This window comes from Colossoma macropomum, unplaced genomic scaffold, assembly GCF_904425465.1.
Source record: "Colossoma macropomum unplaced genomic scaffold, Colossoma_macropomum, whole genome shotgun sequence".
Classification (NCBI taxonomy): domain Eukaryota; kingdom Metazoa; phylum Chordata; class Actinopteri; order Characiformes; family Serrasalmidae; genus Colossoma; species Colossoma macropomum.
The window spans coordinates 15,305,790-15,327,058 of NW_023494806.1; the positions used below are offsets into that span (position 1 = coordinate 15,305,790).

At 37.7% G+C, this 21,269-nt stretch overlaps 2 protein-coding genes across 2 annotated transcripts; both read left to right on the forward strand.

Annotated features, from left to right (window-relative positions):
* The first annotated feature begins 871 nt into the window (after positions 1 to 871).
* mfsd10 (major facilitator superfamily domain containing 10) lies at positions 872 to 11,346 on the forward strand. Its single transcript, XM_036598511.1, has 13 exons — positions 872 to 1,019; positions 2,923 to 3,131; positions 4,394 to 4,490; positions 4,610 to 4,713; positions 5,088 to 5,246; positions 6,154 to 6,342; positions 6,937 to 7,045; positions 7,308 to 7,419; positions 8,508 to 8,616; positions 8,817 to 8,907; positions 9,028 to 9,075; positions 9,506 to 9,595; positions 10,782 to 11,346. The coding sequence occupies exons 2-13, from the start codon at positions 2,985 to 2,987 to the stop codon at positions 10,883 to 10,885; spliced, it is 1,359 nt and encodes a 452-aa protein (XP_036454404.1). The 5' UTR covers positions 872 to 1,019; positions 2,923 to 2,984; the 3' UTR covers positions 10,886 to 11,346.
* An 831-nt stretch (positions 11,347 to 12,177) lies between these two features.
* inpp5e (inositol polyphosphate-5-phosphatase E) lies at positions 12,178 to 20,770 on the forward strand. Its single transcript, XM_036598476.1, has 11 exons — positions 12,178 to 12,370; positions 13,631 to 14,498; positions 16,083 to 16,206; positions 16,314 to 16,411; positions 16,491 to 16,615; positions 16,761 to 16,880; positions 17,787 to 17,894; positions 18,310 to 18,471; positions 18,659 to 18,774; positions 18,868 to 19,004; positions 19,583 to 20,770. The coding sequence occupies exons 2-11, from the start codon at positions 13,687 to 13,689 to the stop codon at positions 19,716 to 19,718; spliced, it is 1,938 nt and encodes a 645-aa protein (XP_036454369.1). The 5' UTR covers positions 12,178 to 12,370; positions 13,631 to 13,686; the 3' UTR covers positions 19,719 to 20,770.
* The last annotated feature ends 499 nt before the right edge of the window (positions 20,771 to 21,269 follow it).

Consider the following 21,269-nt stretch of genomic DNA (forward strand, 5'->3'; position numbering starts at 1 on the left):
CTCGTATGTGTAAAGCCCACTCCCAAAGTGTCAGCATTTATTATGGTAGGTGATTTGTAGATTTTATTATTATAATTATAATTATAATTATTATTGTTGTTGTTGTTGTTATTATTATTATTATTATTGTTGTTGTTGTTGTATGATGTTTTCTTTGTTGTTTTAGGACCAAATATTTTTTTCCTCTGCTGAAGAGCTCATATAGAGTCCAGGTTTTGGTTTAGTCTTTTCTGCTGAAGAGCTCATATAGAGTTCAGGTTTAGTTTTGGTCTTTTCTACTGAAGAGCTCATATAGAATTCAGGTTTAGTTTTAGTCTTTTCTACTCAAGAGCTCATATAGAGTTCAGGTTTAGTTTTAGTCTTTTCTACTGAAGAGCTCATATAGAGTTCAGGTTTAGTTTTAGTCTTTTCTGCTGAAGAGCTCATATAGAGTTCAGGTTTTGGTTTAGTCTTTTCTACTGAAGAGCTCATATAGAGTTTAGGTTTAGTTTTGGTCTTTCTACTGAAGAGCTCATATAGAGTTCAGGTTTAGTTTTAGTCTTTTCTGCTGAAGAGCTCATATAGAGTTCAGGTTTAGTTTTAGTCTTTTCTGCTGAAGAGCTCATATAGAGTTCAGGTTTTGGTTTAGTCTTTTCTACTGAAGAGCTCATATAGAGTTTAGGTTTAGTTTTAGTGTTTTCTGCTGAAGAGCTCATATAGAGTTCAGGTTTAGTTGTAGTCTTTTCTGCTAAAGAGCTCATATAGAGTTCAGGTTTAGTTTTAGTCTTTTCTGCTGAAAAGCTCGTTTAGGCTAGTTTCTCAGTGGGAGCTCGTGCTTCCTCCTCTATGCGTCACTCCTCTGTGAAGCCTCTTCCTGGTTGAGAAACAGAGCGTTGTGTGTGTGTGTGTGTGTGTGTGTGTGTGTGAGAGAGAGAGAGAGAGAGAGAGAGAGAGAGTGTGTATGTGTGTGTGTGTTTGAGTGTGTCTGAGGGCGACTGTGAAAGCGCATCCATTCAGTCGAGCTCGGAGAGGAACTCAAGGTACAGTATCTCATTCAGATATCTCCTATCTAACCGTCTACCGCTCTGAACATGCCTGGTCTGCAGTGGTTCATAGTCTGTGGTTAACAGTAGCGAGATGCACAACCGCTGTCTTCAAAATAACTTTAGCAGCTAAACTATTTTGTTTACCGCTCGTCTTCAACATTAAATGGGCCTGAGGTAACTAAGTTATTTTTCAGGGTTTAGCACGAAAGCTAGCGTCATGTCAGTGACGACGAATAAACCGCTAAAGTTGAGCTGTGATTTCTCCATTATTACTTGACCTGTAAACCTGTAAAACAGAAACACAACGACACTTAAAAATGTTCTGCATTAGAGCGAGATGTGCCTTTTTACTCCGCCTACATTTGGAAATAGTTCATATTGCTAGTGTGGGACCCATCTTTGCTTCCCTCTCACTCCTTCAGGATTAACTTCTAGACATTTTGAATTCTGGAAAATTCCCTGGTAGTATTGTGCATTAAGGACAACAATTAACTTCCTTATGGTGCCAAGTTTCAGTTCTTTGTCCACAGACGTGGGCTTTGAAAAAGCAGTGATGGCTGAATACTGAATACTCTGTCCAAAATGTATAACTACAGTAATGTACTCAGTTACAATTCATTAAAAGCAGCATGTTCAGAATAGAAGACATTTTAATGAAGTACATGGTAAAAACTCAGTTTAATTTAAAAACTCAATTTAATGTATTTTTATTTATTTCACACTATTCATGCTATTTTGTTCATGTAATTCTTCTCATAATATGTTTCATGAAAAATTCAATTATTCAAATGAACACAAAAATGAATGCAAACTTATCAGCGTCAGTTTGGCTCTCCTGCTTTAGTCCGCTGCTGCCCGCTTAACCCCCCTTTCACGACCTAGCTCAACAGTTCGCCATATCCCACTAACACACTCTATCTAATTTGAGTATAAAGTGAGTAGCTGGGCTTTTCAATTAATGATAGGAATGTAACTTGCCATGGAAGGCCTGTACAAGTCCAGTATATTGCCAAAGCTAAGCTTATCACTCGAGAATATGTCCACTGCTCTGTTCGGTCATCCCTCAAAAGAGTTTACTAATGCTCAGATGAAGAACTGGCTCATCACAGTGATTTAGCAGTCTACTCTGGCTTTAGGAGGAACTTCAGTGTTTGTAAGAAGCCATGTTTTGAGTTTTACTTTAGAGTAAGATTTTACATGTTGTGTGCTGATTTAAAAATAGTTAATAAACAATGTAAACAATGTAATAAACAAAATAGTATACATATTTTTTAATTCAGTGGGTAAGTATTCAAAAAGCATTCTCCTAAAAATGTAAAAAGTAACTGTATTCTGAATACTTCCTTTATAAAATGTAACTTGAACTGAATACAGATACTTTTGAATACGTATTCCCAGTTTATTCTGTTATGTCCCAACCCTGTTTATCCATCACCAATTTTAATAAAAGTAGACACACTCTATGTACAAAATTTAATTGACCCCTGCTTATCCAGCATTTCTTCTGAAATCAAGGGTGTTAATAAGGAGTTTGTCTCTTCTGGGAAGGCTTTACTAGACTAGACGTTGGAACATTGCAGTGAGGCTTTGATTGCATGCAGCCGCAAGAACATTAATCAGGTCATGCCAGGGAGATTTCTGCCCCTCTAGACAAAGCTTAGCATTGATCGTGGTGGCTGTAAGGTCATCTGTGGCTGCTCCAGAGCATCCCATTCTATTGGCGGTATTTTTCTATGGAGATTATACAAACTATATGTCCACAATGGAACACCTGTGTCTTTAAAGTAACTGAATTTACTAATTAATAGAAGTGTTTGGGTTTATTGTAATCTTTAATCTAACTCCACTGCTAAACAGCTTACATTGTTAGGAATTTATTTCCTTTCTGTGAGCACAGGAGATGCTTTGAGGGTCCTCCACAGCTGTTTACTTCTGAGGAGCCCAGTGAAGGGAGGAGTTATGGCAGGGGAGAAGAGTTCTCAAGAAGACGGTCACTCTTCCAGAGTCATTAGGGTGGTGTTTTTTGCCCTTCTGCTGGACCTGCTGGGCTTCACCCTAATACTCCCCCTGCTTCCCTCCATCTTGGACCACTACAGTCAAACAGGGGTGAGACATAACTGTTTTTTAAGAGAATACTTACGGTTGCTGACTGCTTTGTCACCATTCTGAATTGTTTCAGAAATTAAATTTAGTCTATACCAGAGTAATAACAATGTATTCTATACCCAAAGATGCAAGACTTAAGATGTTGTGTTCCCTTATTGAGTTTTTGTCTGTTTGATGAATTCCACCACAGGTAAATTAAAGATGTTCATGTTAAAACAGGCCCTCTCACATTAAAAAATGTAGCAATGCATTAAGTAACCTCTTAAAATCCCAGGCTTATTACATACTAAGGCTTATCATTCAGTAACTACAGGGACTTCAGTGCAAACTGGTTTAGTCATTCGTAGGTTATAGAAGTGTGTAATGAAGCCGGTGGGCCCTGGCCATTTAAGGGATTTAAGGTGCAGTGTGTAATATTTAATGGCATCTAGCAGTGAGGTTGCAAATTGCAACTATCTGAATACCCCTGCCTCACCCCTCCTAAAGAATAAAATAGTCTTTCTGCTTCAAGCAGAACCCACACAAAACTTCAGCCTAAGTTCTCAGAGTTTCCTGTATTTTTCTAAACTGGATACTGTATTCTGTATACAGTAATCACTACACCCTTAAAAGGGAATTCCTTGCATAACTCAGTTGTCGACAAGTCACACAGAGTCATTCAGAGTGATTTGATGTCAAATGATCCATTCTAGAGAAACTTACCAAGTTAAATTTTTTTACAATGGCGGTGAAAGGAACCAAGGGTCGTCATGTCTACAACGCAAATATAGCCATTCTAATTACTATCTAAATTGACCAGTTAACCTACATATGTCTTTTGAATTGTATAGTATGTAATGCTGTTAATGGTGAAACATGGCAAATCTGAAAAAAAATCTTACCTTACAACGCATACCTTGCCACCATGAACAGCTTTTTAAAAAACATATTTTTGAACAAGATCTTATCATAAAACCTGATATTAATTGTAAAACAATGTTTTAGACACAAGGCTATGTATTTCTAACCATTTCATGTAATAGATTCTGTGAGGTCACTTTTAGAAGCATTAAAAGCTTCAGGCGTCTGGTTCCTATCACCACCACTGTGAACAATTCTGACTGTGCAATTTCTCTAGAATGGACCATTTCACATCAAGCCACTCTGAATGAATCTGTTAACATCGAAACAATCGAATTAAGCAAACATTTTGAACAATCAGTGGTATTACGCTTTAAGGGGGTTCCTGTTGTCTGTTTTTTGTCTGTTTTTTTCTGAAACAGGATGGTGTGTACCAGTCATTACAAAACATTGTGGACTGGTTCAGAGAGATTGTAGGAGTTCCCATGGAAACAAAATACAACAGTGTACTTTTTGGGGGTAAGATTGTTTAAGCTTTTTATTTCTTATAGCTTCTTACTTTCTTACTTATTTTATCACCCAAGCAGCTTGTGTCTAACAGGGAATGGTGACCATTTTCTGCATGTTCTACTTTGTAGGTCTGATCGGCTCGCTCTACTCTCTGCTGCAGTTTCTTTCTTCTCCTGTGATTGGAGCTTCCTCAGATAAGCATGGGAGAAGACCACTGCTGCTGTTAACTACTGTGGGTATAGAGGACTTTTTGTGAATCCTTGATCTGTGGCTTTTCTTTAAAAAAACTCTTTTTAAGGGTTGATTGTTAAAGGAATAATCCAGCATTGCAGCCCATAATGATGTGTTTGTCATGGAAAATCATATTATGATAATGATAAAAAGGAAATTCTTCCTGCAGCCCAACTCAACAGTTTTTTTCTGTTATAAGTACAGAGAAACATAAACATTGTTGCCCATTATAATCAACGGTATACTACTATGTATCTGAATAAGTTTGAAAACATGTTCTTTTATTAGGTTTGATGAGTAAGCTGTGCTCAAATTGGGATGTTGAGGCCTTCTTAGTGCTTGTAATTTCTAAACAGTTTGTCTCTGTGTTTCCAGGTGGGGCTGATATTATCTTACATTCTGTGGGCAGTTTCCCACAGCTTCAGTATTTTCCTCCTGTCTCGTGTAGTGGGAGGACTTTGTAAGGGCAATGTTAGCCTCTGCACCGCTGTTGTGGCGGACCTGCCTTGCCCTAAAGCAAGAAGCAAAGGAATGGTGAGTCATTAGTACTATCTGAGGTCTTCAAACAGATCGTACAAGTGCATTATTAATCAGTAGAATTCAAAGGACTTACTTTAGCTATATTTACATTTGGGGCACCATCATTCACAATGTAGCTGAGGATTCTACAAAAACAAGCGATGATAAACGAGCAAAGACTTACTTTTTTGTACTTTTTAGTGTTTTGAATGCTTGTTTCTTTAAAAGATCTTTTTAATTTATTTTTAAATATTTAGATTAAAGAGCACAAAAAGTTGTAGTCCATATTTTATTATGTACTAGCCTTATTTTAGACTTTAGCTACGCCCCTGCATTTTAGAGCAGGGAAATAAGACAGGATGGCTGTCCCTCATTGCCACATGATGAGCAGCTGAAAAGCCCTTTTTTGAGAACCTTTTTATGTTTTAATGAAAAAATATGATTATGTATGTACAGCTGTTCACAGCTGTGTTTAAATTAGCTAAAATTGTCATAACCAAAGCAGTCACTACTGAAACATTTGTGGTAGTATTACCTTTCTATCGGTAGGGACAAAATGGAACATTTGGTCATTTATTTTAATTATATATATATTAAGGTACTCAAAGCAATATAAGAAGAAGCCAGGGCCAACAAACTTTTCATATAGTGTAAAGTGATGAATGTTGTAAGGGACAGTAGTGATGAATCTCAGAGCTGACTGGTAAACTGAGTCTAAAAGTTTAATAGCAGATGATTGTCTCTATATCACATCACCAAAATCAAGCACAGATAACAAGGTTGCTTCAGTAATTCCTTTAATGTGCATTGGGAGATGTTTTATTTCAATACAACAATCAAGTTTTTGTCTCAAGTAATTTGCAAGCTTACTGATATGACATCTATCGTTGTGACTGATTTGTTAGTTTCATTTTCCTCCTAGGCAATGATTGGTGTTGCCTTTTCCTTGGGCTTTACTCTGGGCCCGATAATGGGAGCCTACTTTGTACTAAAACTGGTGGATACTGAGCTTTTCTACCAGGGCCCTGCTTTGCTGGCAGTGTTCTTTTCCATAGCAGACCTGCTGTTCATCTTTCTCATGCTACCAGAAACTTTGCACAAGGACAACAAGGTATGAAAAGAGACTGATTTGATTATAAGAAATAAACTTGCATGGCATACTAAGCTTTAGAAGTCACAGTCATGACTAATTGTAACAAAAACATGGTGTCATTTAATTTTATTCATTTCTTGTCTGTAGCTCTTTGAACCAAACGTAGAAATTATTTCCATAGTCTTTCCATAGTCCATTTTCAGTCTTTCAACTGATAACAGACTGGTGCTCATAAGTAGAAGAGAAGATATTTTATTATGATTTGAATTAGATTTAAAGTTTTTGATGTGTGTACAGTTTTGTTTTATGGAAAGAAAACCATCCTTTAAATTTTTTGCCTTGTTTTTGTCTTTTTTGGACATAAAAATAAACTAAAAAAGTCAAATGCACAGATTCAACATCAATGCACAGACTTAAAATCAAATGTAAATGTGATTCATTCTGTGACTATGTAGTGAGTATGTAATTACATATGTATGACAAAATGTAATAACTTTAGGCATAATTAAACCATGATGTCAAGGTAAATTAATGATAATTGATGTAATTTTGATGGAGACACAATACTCTGTATGAGTCATATTTGATAGGTGTCTTTCTTTTCTTCACAAGTGCTCCTCAGACAGCTCAGGTGTTCAGGAGGTCGGGGACCTACTCAGTCCAGTGTCCCTTTTCAACTTCTCTGCAGTCACAAGAACAAAAGAATCACCATCGAGACAACGTAAGCTCAATTTTGTGCATGCAGTTTTAACACATAATACACACACATTTGTTTTTCTTACAGAACATGATCCCAAACCCATCTGTAGATCTGTGTTACATGACATATATAACATTTCCACAAACATACACACAGAAATGGCTGTCCTACATAGTTAACTATGTAACTAAAACCCATTGTGATTTTTCTTGCACTGTCAGCTGCCACACTCTTATCCCCACTCAGATATTCTCTGCTTTTTTTCTTGTTATTCCCACACTAGAAATGCAAAACCTTAAAGTTATGGGCTGGGTTTACTTCACATACCTCTTCCTTTTCTCTGGGCTGGAGTTCACTCTGAGCTTCTTGACCCATCAGCGCTTTAAGTTCTCCAGGTAAGATAATCTCCATTACATGTACTTTATGGACAACTGCTGTTGCCCTAAAACCGAATATCAAGATGGATCACTGGAGCATAGTTCATTCATTCTTGTCACAGTTTGGTTCCTGGTTGTCCATATATTCAAGGCTCAAGTTATCCAAAGTATCTTTGGTGATACATCAAAAGATTTTAATGATGTTCTCTTAACTCTTTAAAATCTGTTAAGACTGCTGTTATTTCTCAAGTTTTTCAATGGCCTCACCTCTTTATAGACTGACTGATTGCAGTGGTTAAGCTGTGGTTCTAGATTTGGGTTCTTTTTTGAAACTAGTGTTTGCTGCTTTGATGAAGAAATACTGTGAATCGTGTTATTTATTCTTGAATTAGGCTCACTTTGTGTCCAGAGACTTTGCTGTTGTTTTTCACTGGTTAGTTTTAGAATTTGAATCCACTGGACTACAACTAATAACATATTTACTGGCATTTCTGTGTTGCATATGATTCTCACTCTGTTGTAGTGTTTAATGTGGTGAATGTGCACGGTTTGAGTTTAACTTATGTCTCCTCTTCTTTGGTGGCCTGTTTTGCCTTAAATTTGCAGTTTTGTTGTATACATGATCAATAAAATGTTTGTGTTTTATTCATGCTCAACTTCTATAAAAGTGAATAAACAGTAAAAAAGTTTTAAAAATAAGTTGCCAGTGTAGGTATGATGCATCAGTGTCCACATTAGTAGTAAACACATTAGCATGTGGAATTGGAGCTGTCTGTGTGGTACTGTGTTTCCTATCACTGTATAACAGAAGCACAATGTTGTCTTTACTGTTGGATGCACTGCAGTAGTTTCTGAGTGAGCATGAGCACACATTCAAAATGCTATTCAGATCACTAAGCATAATATTCATTTGTTTAATCAGAGTAACAATAAAAGGTGAGATAATGTTTTTACATATAAATAAATATGACAACAGTATTAAGAAATTATTAAAGAAGAATAGTAGATTTAAAGCCAGAAAAAAACTTTTTGCCTCAGCAGTAAATGGCTAAAGATACAGTGTATTTCTTTTTTGTTCTGACAGTCATGGAGATATTTTTTTTCAGTATGCAGCAGGGTAAGATGTTCTTCTTCATTGGCATCACCATGGCAGCATTCCAGGGTGGATATGCCCGTAGGATCCAACCAGACCGTCAGATCCAGACAGTCCGCGTGGTACAATCCCTATATCCATATATTGGTTTTAAGCATGCATAGTCACCCCTTCCCAGCAGCATGGGAAATATTATTCTAAGTAAAATAAGAAAATATTGTAGGTTGAGTAGAAACTAAAAACAAGCTGCTGAACTGATGTCTGAATTATTAGCAACACTTTGATTTCTTGTTATTTCTAAGTCTGATTTTTTTTTTTTCAGGCAATATTAGTACTAATTCCAGCTTTCCTGCTCATTGGCCTTGCACAGAATTTGGCAGTGCTCTACAGCGGCCTATTTTTGTATTCCTTTGGTAAGCACAGCCTATTTAAAAATTGGCTGATTTCTGGTGACAGTGTTTTAATAAGAAAATCTTGTTTTTGTGAAAAAGGGAATCTTTGTCAACTTCTGTGTGCTTTCCTCCTTCATACAGCAGCTGCTATTGTTGTGCCATGTCTTTCAGCACAAGTCTCTGGACACGGTGAGTGCATGCACTCCCAGCTGTATGGAATGAGCTTTTTTGTATCACACATTTCATAATGCAGCTCAAAGTGATTCACAGAGGGTTAAAAGACTGTTATAAAAAGAATGTAATGTAAATATACACTTACACAAAAACCATAAAAGTAACAAAAATATGGTGAAATGATATACAAATAAGAAACATAAAAGAAACACTCCCAAATTGGTTGGTGCTATGCAATAGGAATGATTTAGAATGTGTCTCGATTTGCTCACTATTTCCTTATGTAGTAAATCAGTTCATAGTGAATACAAACTCAGGTGCTGTCTGGCCATAGTAGACGTACTACCATTTTATATATATATATATTATATATATATATACATATATGGCGTGGGGGCTATCAGCAGTATGAATGACCATGTTAATGCTGTCTTTATTGCATTAGGCACTGCCAGTCAGAAGGGCACAGTGATGGGTATTCTCCGTAGTCTGGGAGCGCTGGCTCGAGCACTGGGGCCAATTGTGGCCTCCTCAGGTGAGTAATCACTTATCATGTATCTGGTTGCAGAGAGAAGCAGGAAACATTTACTCTAATTACTGTAGCCTATTGTATCATCACGAGCATTCCAGGAAATGACTGACCTGTTTTCACACATTACTGAATGTATGATTAATGTTTGACCTTTGAATTTTTCCTGTTCTAGATAAGCCAGATATCTTAAAAGAGCCAGATATCTTAAAAGAGATAATCTGTTTAGCTAAAGGGCTCTATTGTTCTTGTATTTTGTTTTCTTTCCTTGAGGTCCACTTATGGTTTTGTCTTCCAAAAATGTTTGAACTCATTTTTACATATTTTCCAATCTCTCTTTGTCTCTTAGAATTAAACTGGCTGTTGGTATTACTGTGCTTGACTGATATATGTAAATGACCCCTGATTGGCTGTCCTGTATTGTGCCTCATTTAAAAAGCAGTAGAGGCAGAAACACTCCTTCAGTGGGTTTGTGAATGGCTGAGATTCAAATGTTTGGAATCTCTGTTATCAATAATATAAAAACAAATTGGTTGCAGGAAAATATATAAAATGATTCTAAGATGCTCCTTCTGCAACTTCATAGCTTTCAAATAATTATTAGGACACTAGAAAGCTGTAAAAAAGTTAGAAATTTTATCCAGAATGATTAACAGAGACAGTATTTCTGAGAAATCTAAAATCTCAGTTTAAAACGACTGAAAAAGACATTGAGAATTAAGTTATAATCAAATTACATCCAGATTACATCATATTTCCAAAGTGGAGATCAAATCTCAAGGCAGATAACTTGACAAAAATGAATGTAAATAGATAATTACAGTATATAAATTATCATGTAATTTATAACATGCCCACAGAATTCTTGAAACATTGAATAAGACTTCTAGTTAGTATTCTGTACAAATAAAAAAAATCCCAAAAACTGTTAATATGGCAAGCTTTTCCAAACTTTTGAACAGTTGTGTAAATGAGTTTGTGTGACATCACAAAATCAATGTACTCAAAAGTTTCCATATACTGCATGAACTGGGAAACAAATGAAATGTTTTGAAACCTCAACTCTTTATTTAAAGAAGTGAGTAAAGTTAGGTTTGTCATGATATGGGCCTTTTAAAGAGAATGGTTTCATTTATTGTATTTAAATGCTTGTCTGTTCACAAGTTTGATCACTGTAATATTTTCTTTGCAGTGTACTGGCTGGCGGGAGCTGAAATGTGCTTCATCATCAGTTCGGCCTTCTTCATCGCTCCTTTGCTCTTACTGAGCAGATTAGAGAGGCACAAAGAGGACTAAGAACAACAGTGCTGCTTTCAGATAAATTCTTACAAACACCTGTTACAGTTGCCTTTTATGAACATTATTATGGCCTTACTGGGGAATGTACATGCTTTTTTACTTTGTAAGTTTTAGTTTGTAATGTTTACATATCATAAGGTACTACAATGATAGTATGATTTCGTAAGATTATAATGCAGTATGGCAATTACGCCATGATTTTGTAACACTGGAGTACTTAAAAGGTTAACAGAGTGTAATTCCTGTTTTCAGTGACAACAGACACACTATGACAAAGCCATGTCAGGCAAAACATTCAATTAAAAGCAAATGATCAAATGAAGTAGTTAATTAGTACACAGATCATATAACAGTGTATTGTGGGACGGAGCAAACACTGAAGTCTTTTATACTTTTGTCTTTTGTAAATGCCAGTAAACATGTTTTAATGAAGAAATAAAGATGAGCTTGCCAACCAATCAGTTCTCAGTAGTATCGCTAGCCTGTCTGCTGTAGAAAAACAGAAAGATACAGGTAAATTTTCACAAAAACTGAATTCACAATGGGCCATTTTGAAACTTTAACAGTGTTTATGCCCTATATCAAATCTTTTTGCTTCGAAAAAGTGAGGGATTTTTGTTTTTCTATGGTATGGGTCCTTTAAGACACAAAATAAAACCAAAACCTACTGAATGCAATTTCAGGGCCCTAATTAATCTATTAATGTGCCTGACCTGTGCTTAAAACCAAATATGGGCCTATAGTACAGGCTACAGATCAAAATCTTACTACACACTATTTCAGATAGATGTTTCCATTTATAACAGTAATAAAAGAGTGAAACGTTAAAGGGAAATTCCATTAATTTTTCTAAATTTCAGCATGATTTAAAAAATTACATGTAAACAAAGTCATCCGGTTTAGTTTGAAATTTGTGGTGGTGATAGAAAACAGATGCCTGAAGTGGTCAACGCTGCTAAAAGCTACCTCACAGAAAAAAAATTAATAAAAATACATTCATGGCAGAGAAGTACGTGGGAAAGGCAAATGTGAAGCAAAATAGTTACCAAACAAAAGTTTTTTATGTATTACTATTTTTCCATGATCAGCATTACATATAAAAACTGAACTTCTGTGTTTGAATAGTAAATAAAATATTTAATTTTATATATATAATTTATATATTTGAGTGGTAGACATTGCGACCCCTGGTTCCAACCACCACTGTAAAGGAATCTGAGCTGGTCAGTTCCTCTGAACCATTTCACACTAAACCTCTCTGAGTGACTTACACATGAACGACGAGTTACGCGGAAATGTTCAAAAGCTGGTGAAATTCCCCTTTAAATCTCAGACGGTCTGAAACGCTAAATCTCAGTCAGGAGCTCTGCCTCAGCGGGATGGTGGCGCTGTGGAGCAAAATCATGTTCAGTGTTCAGCGGTCTCGGGCTGGCTGGTTGCTAAGGAAGTAAAAAATGTTTGCAGTGATGCGAGGAGCTAGAGGTAACGTGCTAAAGTATTTTACTTGCTTTATTGTCAAACAAAAGTGTGAGTTACTCTGCAGCTCATCCCGAACTCCTTCCATCAGACAATGAAGCTAACGGCAGCTAGCATCAGACACAGCACTGTTTACCGTCACTGTTTTGGCCCGAGAGCTACAGCGCCTTCAGCCACCACAGTGTTATTAGCGGTTACCGCTAGCTGGCGGACAGGCTAGTAAGCTAGCTAGCGATATAAACTAACAGAGCAGCGGGCTGCAGCATATTAATCTTCATCGGTCTTATAATTACTGATTGTTGCCGGCGAAACGCAGTAAGACTTTTATTCACACGCTTTTAATGATTAACATTAAACCGTTTTGGTGACTAGGCGGCCGTTAGTTTTGTTAACTATAATGAAGAGCACAGCAGTTTAAACAAAATACTAGTTACTTTAACAAACTAGCTTACAAGCTAACGAACCTGTATCTGGTTAGCTGTCGTTTTTAGCTGAATTAACCTTTAGGCGTCCGAGGCTCAGGTAGCGTTAATGAGCTGGAAAACAGAAGATGTCCCCTGGCTCTGTTCAGTTTCCATTTGTTTGTGAAAGTATAGATGGCAGTGTCATTTAAGATGTCATCAAAGGTTATAGCTATTTATGAATAGCAGATTGTAGAAATATAGTAAGTTTAAGCAGAGCTGGGTGATACTGATACAGTTCAGTATGACGGTGACATTCACATTTGCATTAATGAAACCCTGGTTTCTGAGTACTGCTCCTCTGTTCCAAGAGTGTCTTAAAAACCTGACAGTTTGTTTTGATTGCGTTGTTTTGCTATATTTTCTTTTCTTACAATTAACTTTACACCAAAAGAACCTTATACAGTATTGTGAATGTTAACGAGACTGAGAGCATATTTCCAGAAAGGAAACCTAGTATTTGTTTATTATTATAGATTTTAAATTGCTCTTTGAAAAAGAATATGAAGCACCCAGTAAATGATATACAAACTGCACAAAAAAGAAGAGAACGCTAAAAACAACACAGTTTTTTGGGCATTACGTCATGGATATAAAGCTCAATATCTATCAAATATATCCATATTGATATCACCAAAACTTAAAAGCTGTATCACAGTTTACTGGTACAGACGCCATGTTGCCCTACATATAAACAGTATAGTAAGTCATTAAGTACAGTAAGAACATTTATAGTAGTATAGTACAGAAATGTATAGAAATGATCAAATTCTGTTCATGCAGTAACTCTTTTTGCCATTTACAGAACATAAAAATATGAGGAGCGTGGCACTTGTTTGCATCTGAAAAGTAGAGAGTAGGATGAGTGAGAATGGAGAGACCATTGTCCCATTCCAACCTGAAGATGAAGTTAACCCTGAAGAACCACCCTGCAGGAAGGATAGCTTTAACGTAGATGAGGTGAATAAGAGGACCAAGAAAGAGCAGCTCAAAGGTACCAAGAACTCCAGTGAAGTGCTTCAGATCCCTCAGGATGAACGAATCAGGGAAACGAACATTAGTCCTTACCAGCCACATCCACCCTCCCTCCCCAAGCCTCCCAATGTGGGAAAAGGGAGCAGAAACATCTCATTTGAGGAAAAAATAAGGAGAAGAAGACTGAGGAGCAGTCAGGAAAGCCTCACCGACCCAGCCGAGACAGGCTCCTCCACAGACTCCCTTAGGGAAGATGCGACACCTGCACTAAGCAGTGCTTTAGAGCTAAAGAATGGACAGATTTCTGGAAGAGGTGACTTTGACCGGGCAGCCGGGGACTCCCCACCCTTTCGGGAACGATGCAGCAGCCTCCCCGAGGCAGACAAACATCCTCGCAGGCAGAGTCGCCTGGCTGAGCAGCGGGCAAAACCGTCCAGAATCATTCTGTCCCCCCTCCACCCCACGGGAGTGTTTCCCCCAGTGGAGTACAGTGTTGCATCCATGTCCTTAAGGACCACTAATCGGATTGACAGGGATTGTTTGGATTATGGGAAAAGGGGCCTGGCGGAGAGGCTGCACAGGAACTTCAGCGACAGCCGGCTTTTGGAGACCATGGTGTCGGATAGCGCCTCTGTCAACTCCATGAAGTCCACCTTCAGTGCGCTGAACCCAATCCGACCCAAGGATGTGAGGAACAGGTAGAATCCTTTGTGGTTTTTTTTTAGGGATATATTTTGTTAGTTTGATTTAGATAGATAGTCAGCACTGTCACAGCTCTTCTGGGGCTTAGCTCTTGCCACGTCTCTTACTCCTTTCACTTCCGGGTTTGTCATTCATTGCTCTGCTAGGTAAGATGACATGGTGGTATTTGAATGATCTATGTTTAACCAAGCAGGTGTCCAACTGTTGCTATGACTAGACAGTCAACTCTGTCTTTGTTACATGTACACACTGCTATTTATTATTATGAACTGTGCCATGTCTGGTCCTGCTGTTAATATGTACTTAATCTGTGCAAGGATTTATGCAAATTGATGAACATTTTAACTTGAATTCAGTCTAAATCATAGGTCTACTGTTTAGTATATTAGACTTTTTTCTCAGTCTTTTTGTTTTCAAGTTTGTTAATTTGAAGTTCGAACCTTCTGATGAAATATACATTAAGAAAAAAAGTGTAGAGTGGACTGAATTATGTGTAGAGTGGATTGAATTATGTTGTATTTCTTATATACAGTTGATTTCCTGAATGAAATGAACTGTATACAATAAATCGTTCAGAAATGAAGAATGCAAAGCAGTATGATTTGTAAGGGGATTATGGCTGAATCATTGAGAGGTGTGCTCAGCAAATGCTGCCTTACTGATAGGTAACTTCATTCATTAAGTAATATGAGCTTTAGTTTTGAGTTAATATTGTTTGGACAGATCTCTGAAATTGTGCCGTCATTCTGTACCCGACATCCTGCCCATATTAGGCACTCCTGGTCTAAACAGCTTTCTTTAGGGGAAAAATGAATGGCGTTTTTGAAAATCACCATGTTTAAGTCTAAAACGTTTCAAAGCCAATACATTTGGTCCTATGTACATTTTTCATCAAATGTCCCTGGATCCTCTGAATGATGATGTCATTATGAATACTTCTACATGCAAACTAACACTGCATTTAATTGACATAATAAGTCTGGCAACCCAAATAAATTACCCCGTGCAAACCAGTGAGCTTAGCTAAGCATGATATTAAGTTGTTTTGGCAGTAGTAGCATACAGTTTGAGTCGCTGGTGTTGATAAATAATAGTGTTGAAATTTAATAGTAAACTTGCCTTTGTGCAACGTCATGTCAATGCAGAGGAGTGTTAGCTTGCTTGTAGTGTAGATCTAGCAATATTTATGCATGGACTGCAAAATGTCTATGTAATTCAGAGAATCTAGTAATATTCTTATTATAAAGGAGAAAACTTACCAGATTTGGAGCGTTTTTGTTTCCCACAGAGGCAATTCTCAAAAACTACAGAATGCCGCACTACTTTATTGGTAATAGATTTTGAGTTTCGGCTTATACCAATAACAATAAATGTTTTCCTTTTAAAACCACTAAACTTTCAAACGAGCTATCTCTAACTGAAGCACTTGACTTAAGTTATCCTGCTGCTGGTTTCAGCACAATACCATACTGGGTAGTAAAATTTGTAGTTAATTTTGGTCATGTCACATGTGAGGTTTGTCAATGGCATCAAAAAAAAATTCTCATTTTAAATCTATACATGCCTGGTGTTGGTTACAGGAGCTTTTTGGAGGGCAGTGTGCTGGGCAACGGAGCCTTACTTGGGCCAGAAGAGCTGGACCGGTACTTTCCTGATAGGCACGTTGGGATCTACATTGCTACTTGGAATATGCAGGGAGAGAAGGTGGGTGACACTGAGAGTGATGTAAGGAACAGGCTTTACATCTTTATCATTATCCTGACATTGGCATCCAGTTTTTATTAATGATGACTAGTGCGTTTGATCTGCAGGGACTTCCAAACAACCTAGATGACCTGTTGCTCCCGACTGACACTGAATTTGCACAAGACTTCTATATCATTGGAGTTCAGGAAGGATGCCCCGATAGGTATGAAATTTGCTGTCTGCTTGTTTTTTTCCCCATCTCTGTCTCTTTTTGATCCACTCAGCATTCTCTGTGCTAACAGGAGGGAGTGGGAGATCCGACTACAGGAAACACTTGGCCCGTACTACGTCATGCTCTATGCAGCTGCACATGGAGTGCTCTATCTCACCATCTTTATACGAAGGGACCTCATATGGTTCTGTTCTGGTGAGTCTTTTACTCATGTCAGTGTTGGCCTTCTGCAGTTTTTCATGGTACAAAAAATATATCAATGCCAGTAGCAGTAATTTGAATGAATGTACATGAATTGCCTGCAGTTGCCTTTGTTGATTGTTCTTGGTTCTTCTTGTAGAGGTGGAACATGCTACTGTCACCACTCGTATCATCTCACAGATTAAGACAAAAGGGGCAGTTGGCATTGGCTTTACTTTCTTCGGGACGTCCTTCCTCTTCATCACTTCTCATTTTACTTGTAAGTAAAGCATTTAATGGTACTAACGTTAATGCAAATGTTTCATAATTATATTTAAAGTAGTGATTTGGCAAATAGTAAAATTTACAGTTTTCCCCCCTACCACACATGTAGTCAGTCAGGCAAGACAAGTTTGGTGTCTGACATTTGCTTCCCCAGAAAGAAACTGAAGTCAGCTTTTTATTCACCAGCTTCTTGTTCAGATTTTCTCGTTTCACCTTCAATGTTGCAGCAGCTACATTCTGGTGCCTGAGGACCGGGAAAATTTGTGCAAGAAGCTGGAAGAGTGGAAGCCAACTTCAGCCTCAATAACCCAGCTGCGTAGGAATATGAATACAATATGAATGCAAAAATGTTGAAATTTCTTAAAATGCCCATCCCCACTAGTAAATTAGTTGCTCAGTGCTTACCCGTTCAGAAGAAAATTAGCAAAGTCGGCGTCCATCTCAAAGTCCTTCTGGGCTCTAAGCTGTCTACATCTTTCAAATGCATCGCCACTATTTACTCGCATTTTACTCCAGTTTGTTTGCTTGCTTTCATGGCTGCAGCATGCTGTGTTTGCCTGCCAGTGTGTTTCATGTCTGGCAACTCGGGGTGTCGAAATGGTACTGTGAAATGGGCAGTAGGTGTGATCACAGGCCAAAACACAAACAGACTTTCCGCTCTGGAACAGAAATTTCAATGGAGTACATACTGGCTGTAGCATTGTTGTTGGAGAAGCCAATATTTCAACTTAGTATGTTTCCTTAATCCCTGATGATGTATCATGGTCATTTTATGATGTACTAGTAAATGTTACATTTTTCTTATAATGTTTTATATAAATGTATTATTCCCCAAGGATACCATAGACTACTTGCTACGTATTACTCTGACACTGTAACATGGGCAACATTTCTGTTTCAGCTGGAGATTCCAAAGTGTATGAGAGAATATTGGACTACAACAAAATAATTGAAGCACTGGCTCTTCCCAGAAGCCTTCCTGACACTAATCCTTATCGTTCTACCGCCTGTGAGTGTTCTTTTAAATCACCTTCAAATTTATGCATTAAATATTCTTTATGAGTTATAAATGTCTTAATGTCTCATGAATAGGGTCATCATTAATGAAAACTATTACAATGGTTAACTAAAACTAAATAGTAACTATAAAAAGGTGTGGAAGTGCAATCCTTTTATGTCAAAACCTTAAATACCCATGAGATGGCAATGTCTTTGAACTGGGCAGTCTACTGTTGTGCTGATTTAGCACTGCAAAACATATCAGAAGTAATCCAATCGAGAATCACAATCTGGTTTCTGACAAAATTATTATTATATTGAACTATTGTATTGAATCTAAATAAAAAACTTTATTAAAACTGAAACCAAAATTAAAAAATACATTAAAACTATAGTAACCCTGCTCATGATACCTTTGTCCTCAGCGGATGTGACCACTCGATTCGATGAGGTCTTCTGGTTTGGAGATTTTAACTTTCGCCTGAGTAAAGACCGGGGAGGCATAGAAGCTATTTTGAACCAGCACATCAGGGAAGACATGGGCCCTCTCCTCCAGCATGATCAGCTGTGCAAAGAAATGAAAGACGGTCAGTCTGGGCTGGACTTGAACTAAACAAAGACTTTGGAGATTTTCCACAGAAAATAAATCTAACTTTAAACCTTTACTTTACCCTCTATATGGCTCCTTTTGCACATACAGTTTTAATACTGTTTGTAAGATTTTTTTTTTCTGATGTCTCTTGAACGAACCCAACCTGTAATTCTTGTTCATAGGTTCCATCTTTAAAGGATTTCAGGAAGCCCCTATCCACTTCCCTCCCACCTACAAGTTTGACATTGGCTGTGATGTTTATGACAGCACATCCAAGCAGAGGACACCCTCATATACAGTGAGGAAACTTTGTGCTTAGCCCGTCTTAAAAGTGTGTAGATACAACTTGCACTATTATTTGATTATTTATTTATTTTTTTATTTTTGGTAGGATCGCATCCTTTTCAGGAACAGACAAGCGGATGATATCAAAGTGGTTAAGTACACCTCCTGCTCATCTATCAAGACCTCAGATCACCGGCCAGTCATTGGCATGTTCCAGGTCAAAATTCGGCCTGGTAGAGACAAGTAAGTTCACTCTCTGTCTAGGAGGCATTGAACACATTTGAACTTTGATGGGCTGACAGCAAAGAGGTGCTTTTAGCTGTTTTTGAATTGATTAAAAAATGGTTAATGTTAAGGTCTATAAGTAAAAGTAATTTAATTTGAGGCACTACTGCAGTATTGGTTCCCAAACATGTTCTTGAACTCCTGCTTTGTACATTTCAGTGTTTAGTGAACTGCTCTAACACACCATCCCTAGGAAAGTATTGTTCATGAACTGATTAGAGCAGGACAAACATTAAAATATGCAGGGGAGAGGCTACTCCAGGACCAGTGTTGGGAATTACTGCTTCACAGAAACATGGTAATGCTCCTGTGAGACACTAAAAGTAGAGATGGCAGAAAATACAGAAGCATCCAAACAAATCTAGCCTGAAATGAGACAAAAAGGTTGCAGCTCAACTTAACAAAACGAGGTAGCCACACAAGTATCACTGAATGTTAGTCATGTTCTTGGCAATATAGTACAATACGGATCAGTATCGGTTTCAGCTGATACTCAGGGTTTCAGTATCAAAATAAAGGTAGTACCTGCTTTCCAGCATTCCATTGGGAGCGGGCCAGTTTGACCGACCTGTGTACCTGGAGGGCATCAGGAGGAGGATCACTAGAGAGTTGAAGAGGAGGGAGGCTGTGATGAAGAACCAGAGCAACAGCACTGTCTGCTCCATCTCCTGATGCTGGATCAGCAGGCCTGGAGCGGTACGAACTGTGAGACTGCATTCTCCTGTGCTGGGCTACGGACTCAGGAAGCTGGACTTTCAGGACCAAAGGGAGACTCAATTTTGGGAGAGAGTGTTTGGCCATCATCCAGGTCTTCAGGCCCTGTTTGCCACACCCTCACAGGAGCTTGGAAAAAGGCTGTGCCTGGACACTCAAGCCTAACAGCTAGAGTTGTTTTACTTAACATCCATGCCTGTCTTTTTTTTTCTTTTTATTGTTTTGTACACTTCTATGTAAGGTTGGACGAAACGTTTCTTACAACTCTGCATTTTCAAACTTAAGCAGCGTTCAATGGCCTTGTACAATTACATCAACAGCTCAAATCTCTATTTCATTGGAACAAAAAAAAATGTACCACCACTACAAAGCAGATGACAGCTGATTTTGATTCTTATGTAACTGTTTCACGGATCTCATCTATGAACATTATCCAAATAATGCTTGAAATAAGAGGAATATTTTAGTATTTCAGATGTCTACTGGTACTCTTTTCCAGTAGCAATTTACAGGAATGTAATCATTTATGGACCATCTGTTTGAAAGATTAAGTTGTTTTATTTATAAACTTAAAACGTACGTTATATCTGATAGTGGTGTGCTAATTGGAAAAGTGCAACCTAGGCTGAAATCATGCTCATTGAGACTGAACAGAGAGGCTCAGACTGGACTTTGGTCCATTGCCTTAATTTGTTGTCCAAATTAGCTTCTTGCTTACTTGATGTCAATGTCAACTGGCTGTGCATGTGTGAGAGCAGGGCTGATTTTGACCGACAAAGTAATAGACTAACAAAGTAACTGTACTCCTCTTGCATGGACCTCAAATAACCAGTGTAACAGTGAATCGTGTATTCACATCACATTCCTCACTCCTGATGGAAAGTGCCTGAGATCTTGTTCATGATTGCCTCTGGGCCTTTTCTAGTACATTCTGTTGTTTGAAACCAAATAATAGCTTGTTCTAAATGTTTACAATGTTATTTAAGTAATACAAAGCAGCTATTTCTGACATGTAGTGTCGTGTGGTGTTTCAGAAGTATGTTGATTCACTGTTTTCTTTTGATGCACAATATATTAGTATTATCAGCCTGATAACTAAACAGATAACTTGGCGTCCTGCGTTTAAGTTGGACTCTGAAGCACATGTAGTCACTTGTGGGAGGAAATTTTCATTCTTGTAGAAAGACACTGGGTGCAGCACATTTTCATGTAGCATATAACCGCTGACAGCTGTCATTTACTAAAGTAAGTACACTGACTTTCGCCACAAACTACATTTGTTAGATATTTAGGTTTTAATCAAAATTTTGCGGCTTATAAATAGTGTTAAACCTTTATACAACCCTTTCTGAGTAAGGTGTGAACATTTATAAATCCTTGTTTATCTGTTGTTGTGTTTTTTTTTTTTTACTAAATGCAAACCCAGCTTCATGTTCTATCTCCAGCTCAGTCCCTGCTGGTGAAATCACTAGTGAAATAAATAGGCTAACACAGACCTTGTTTAGGATT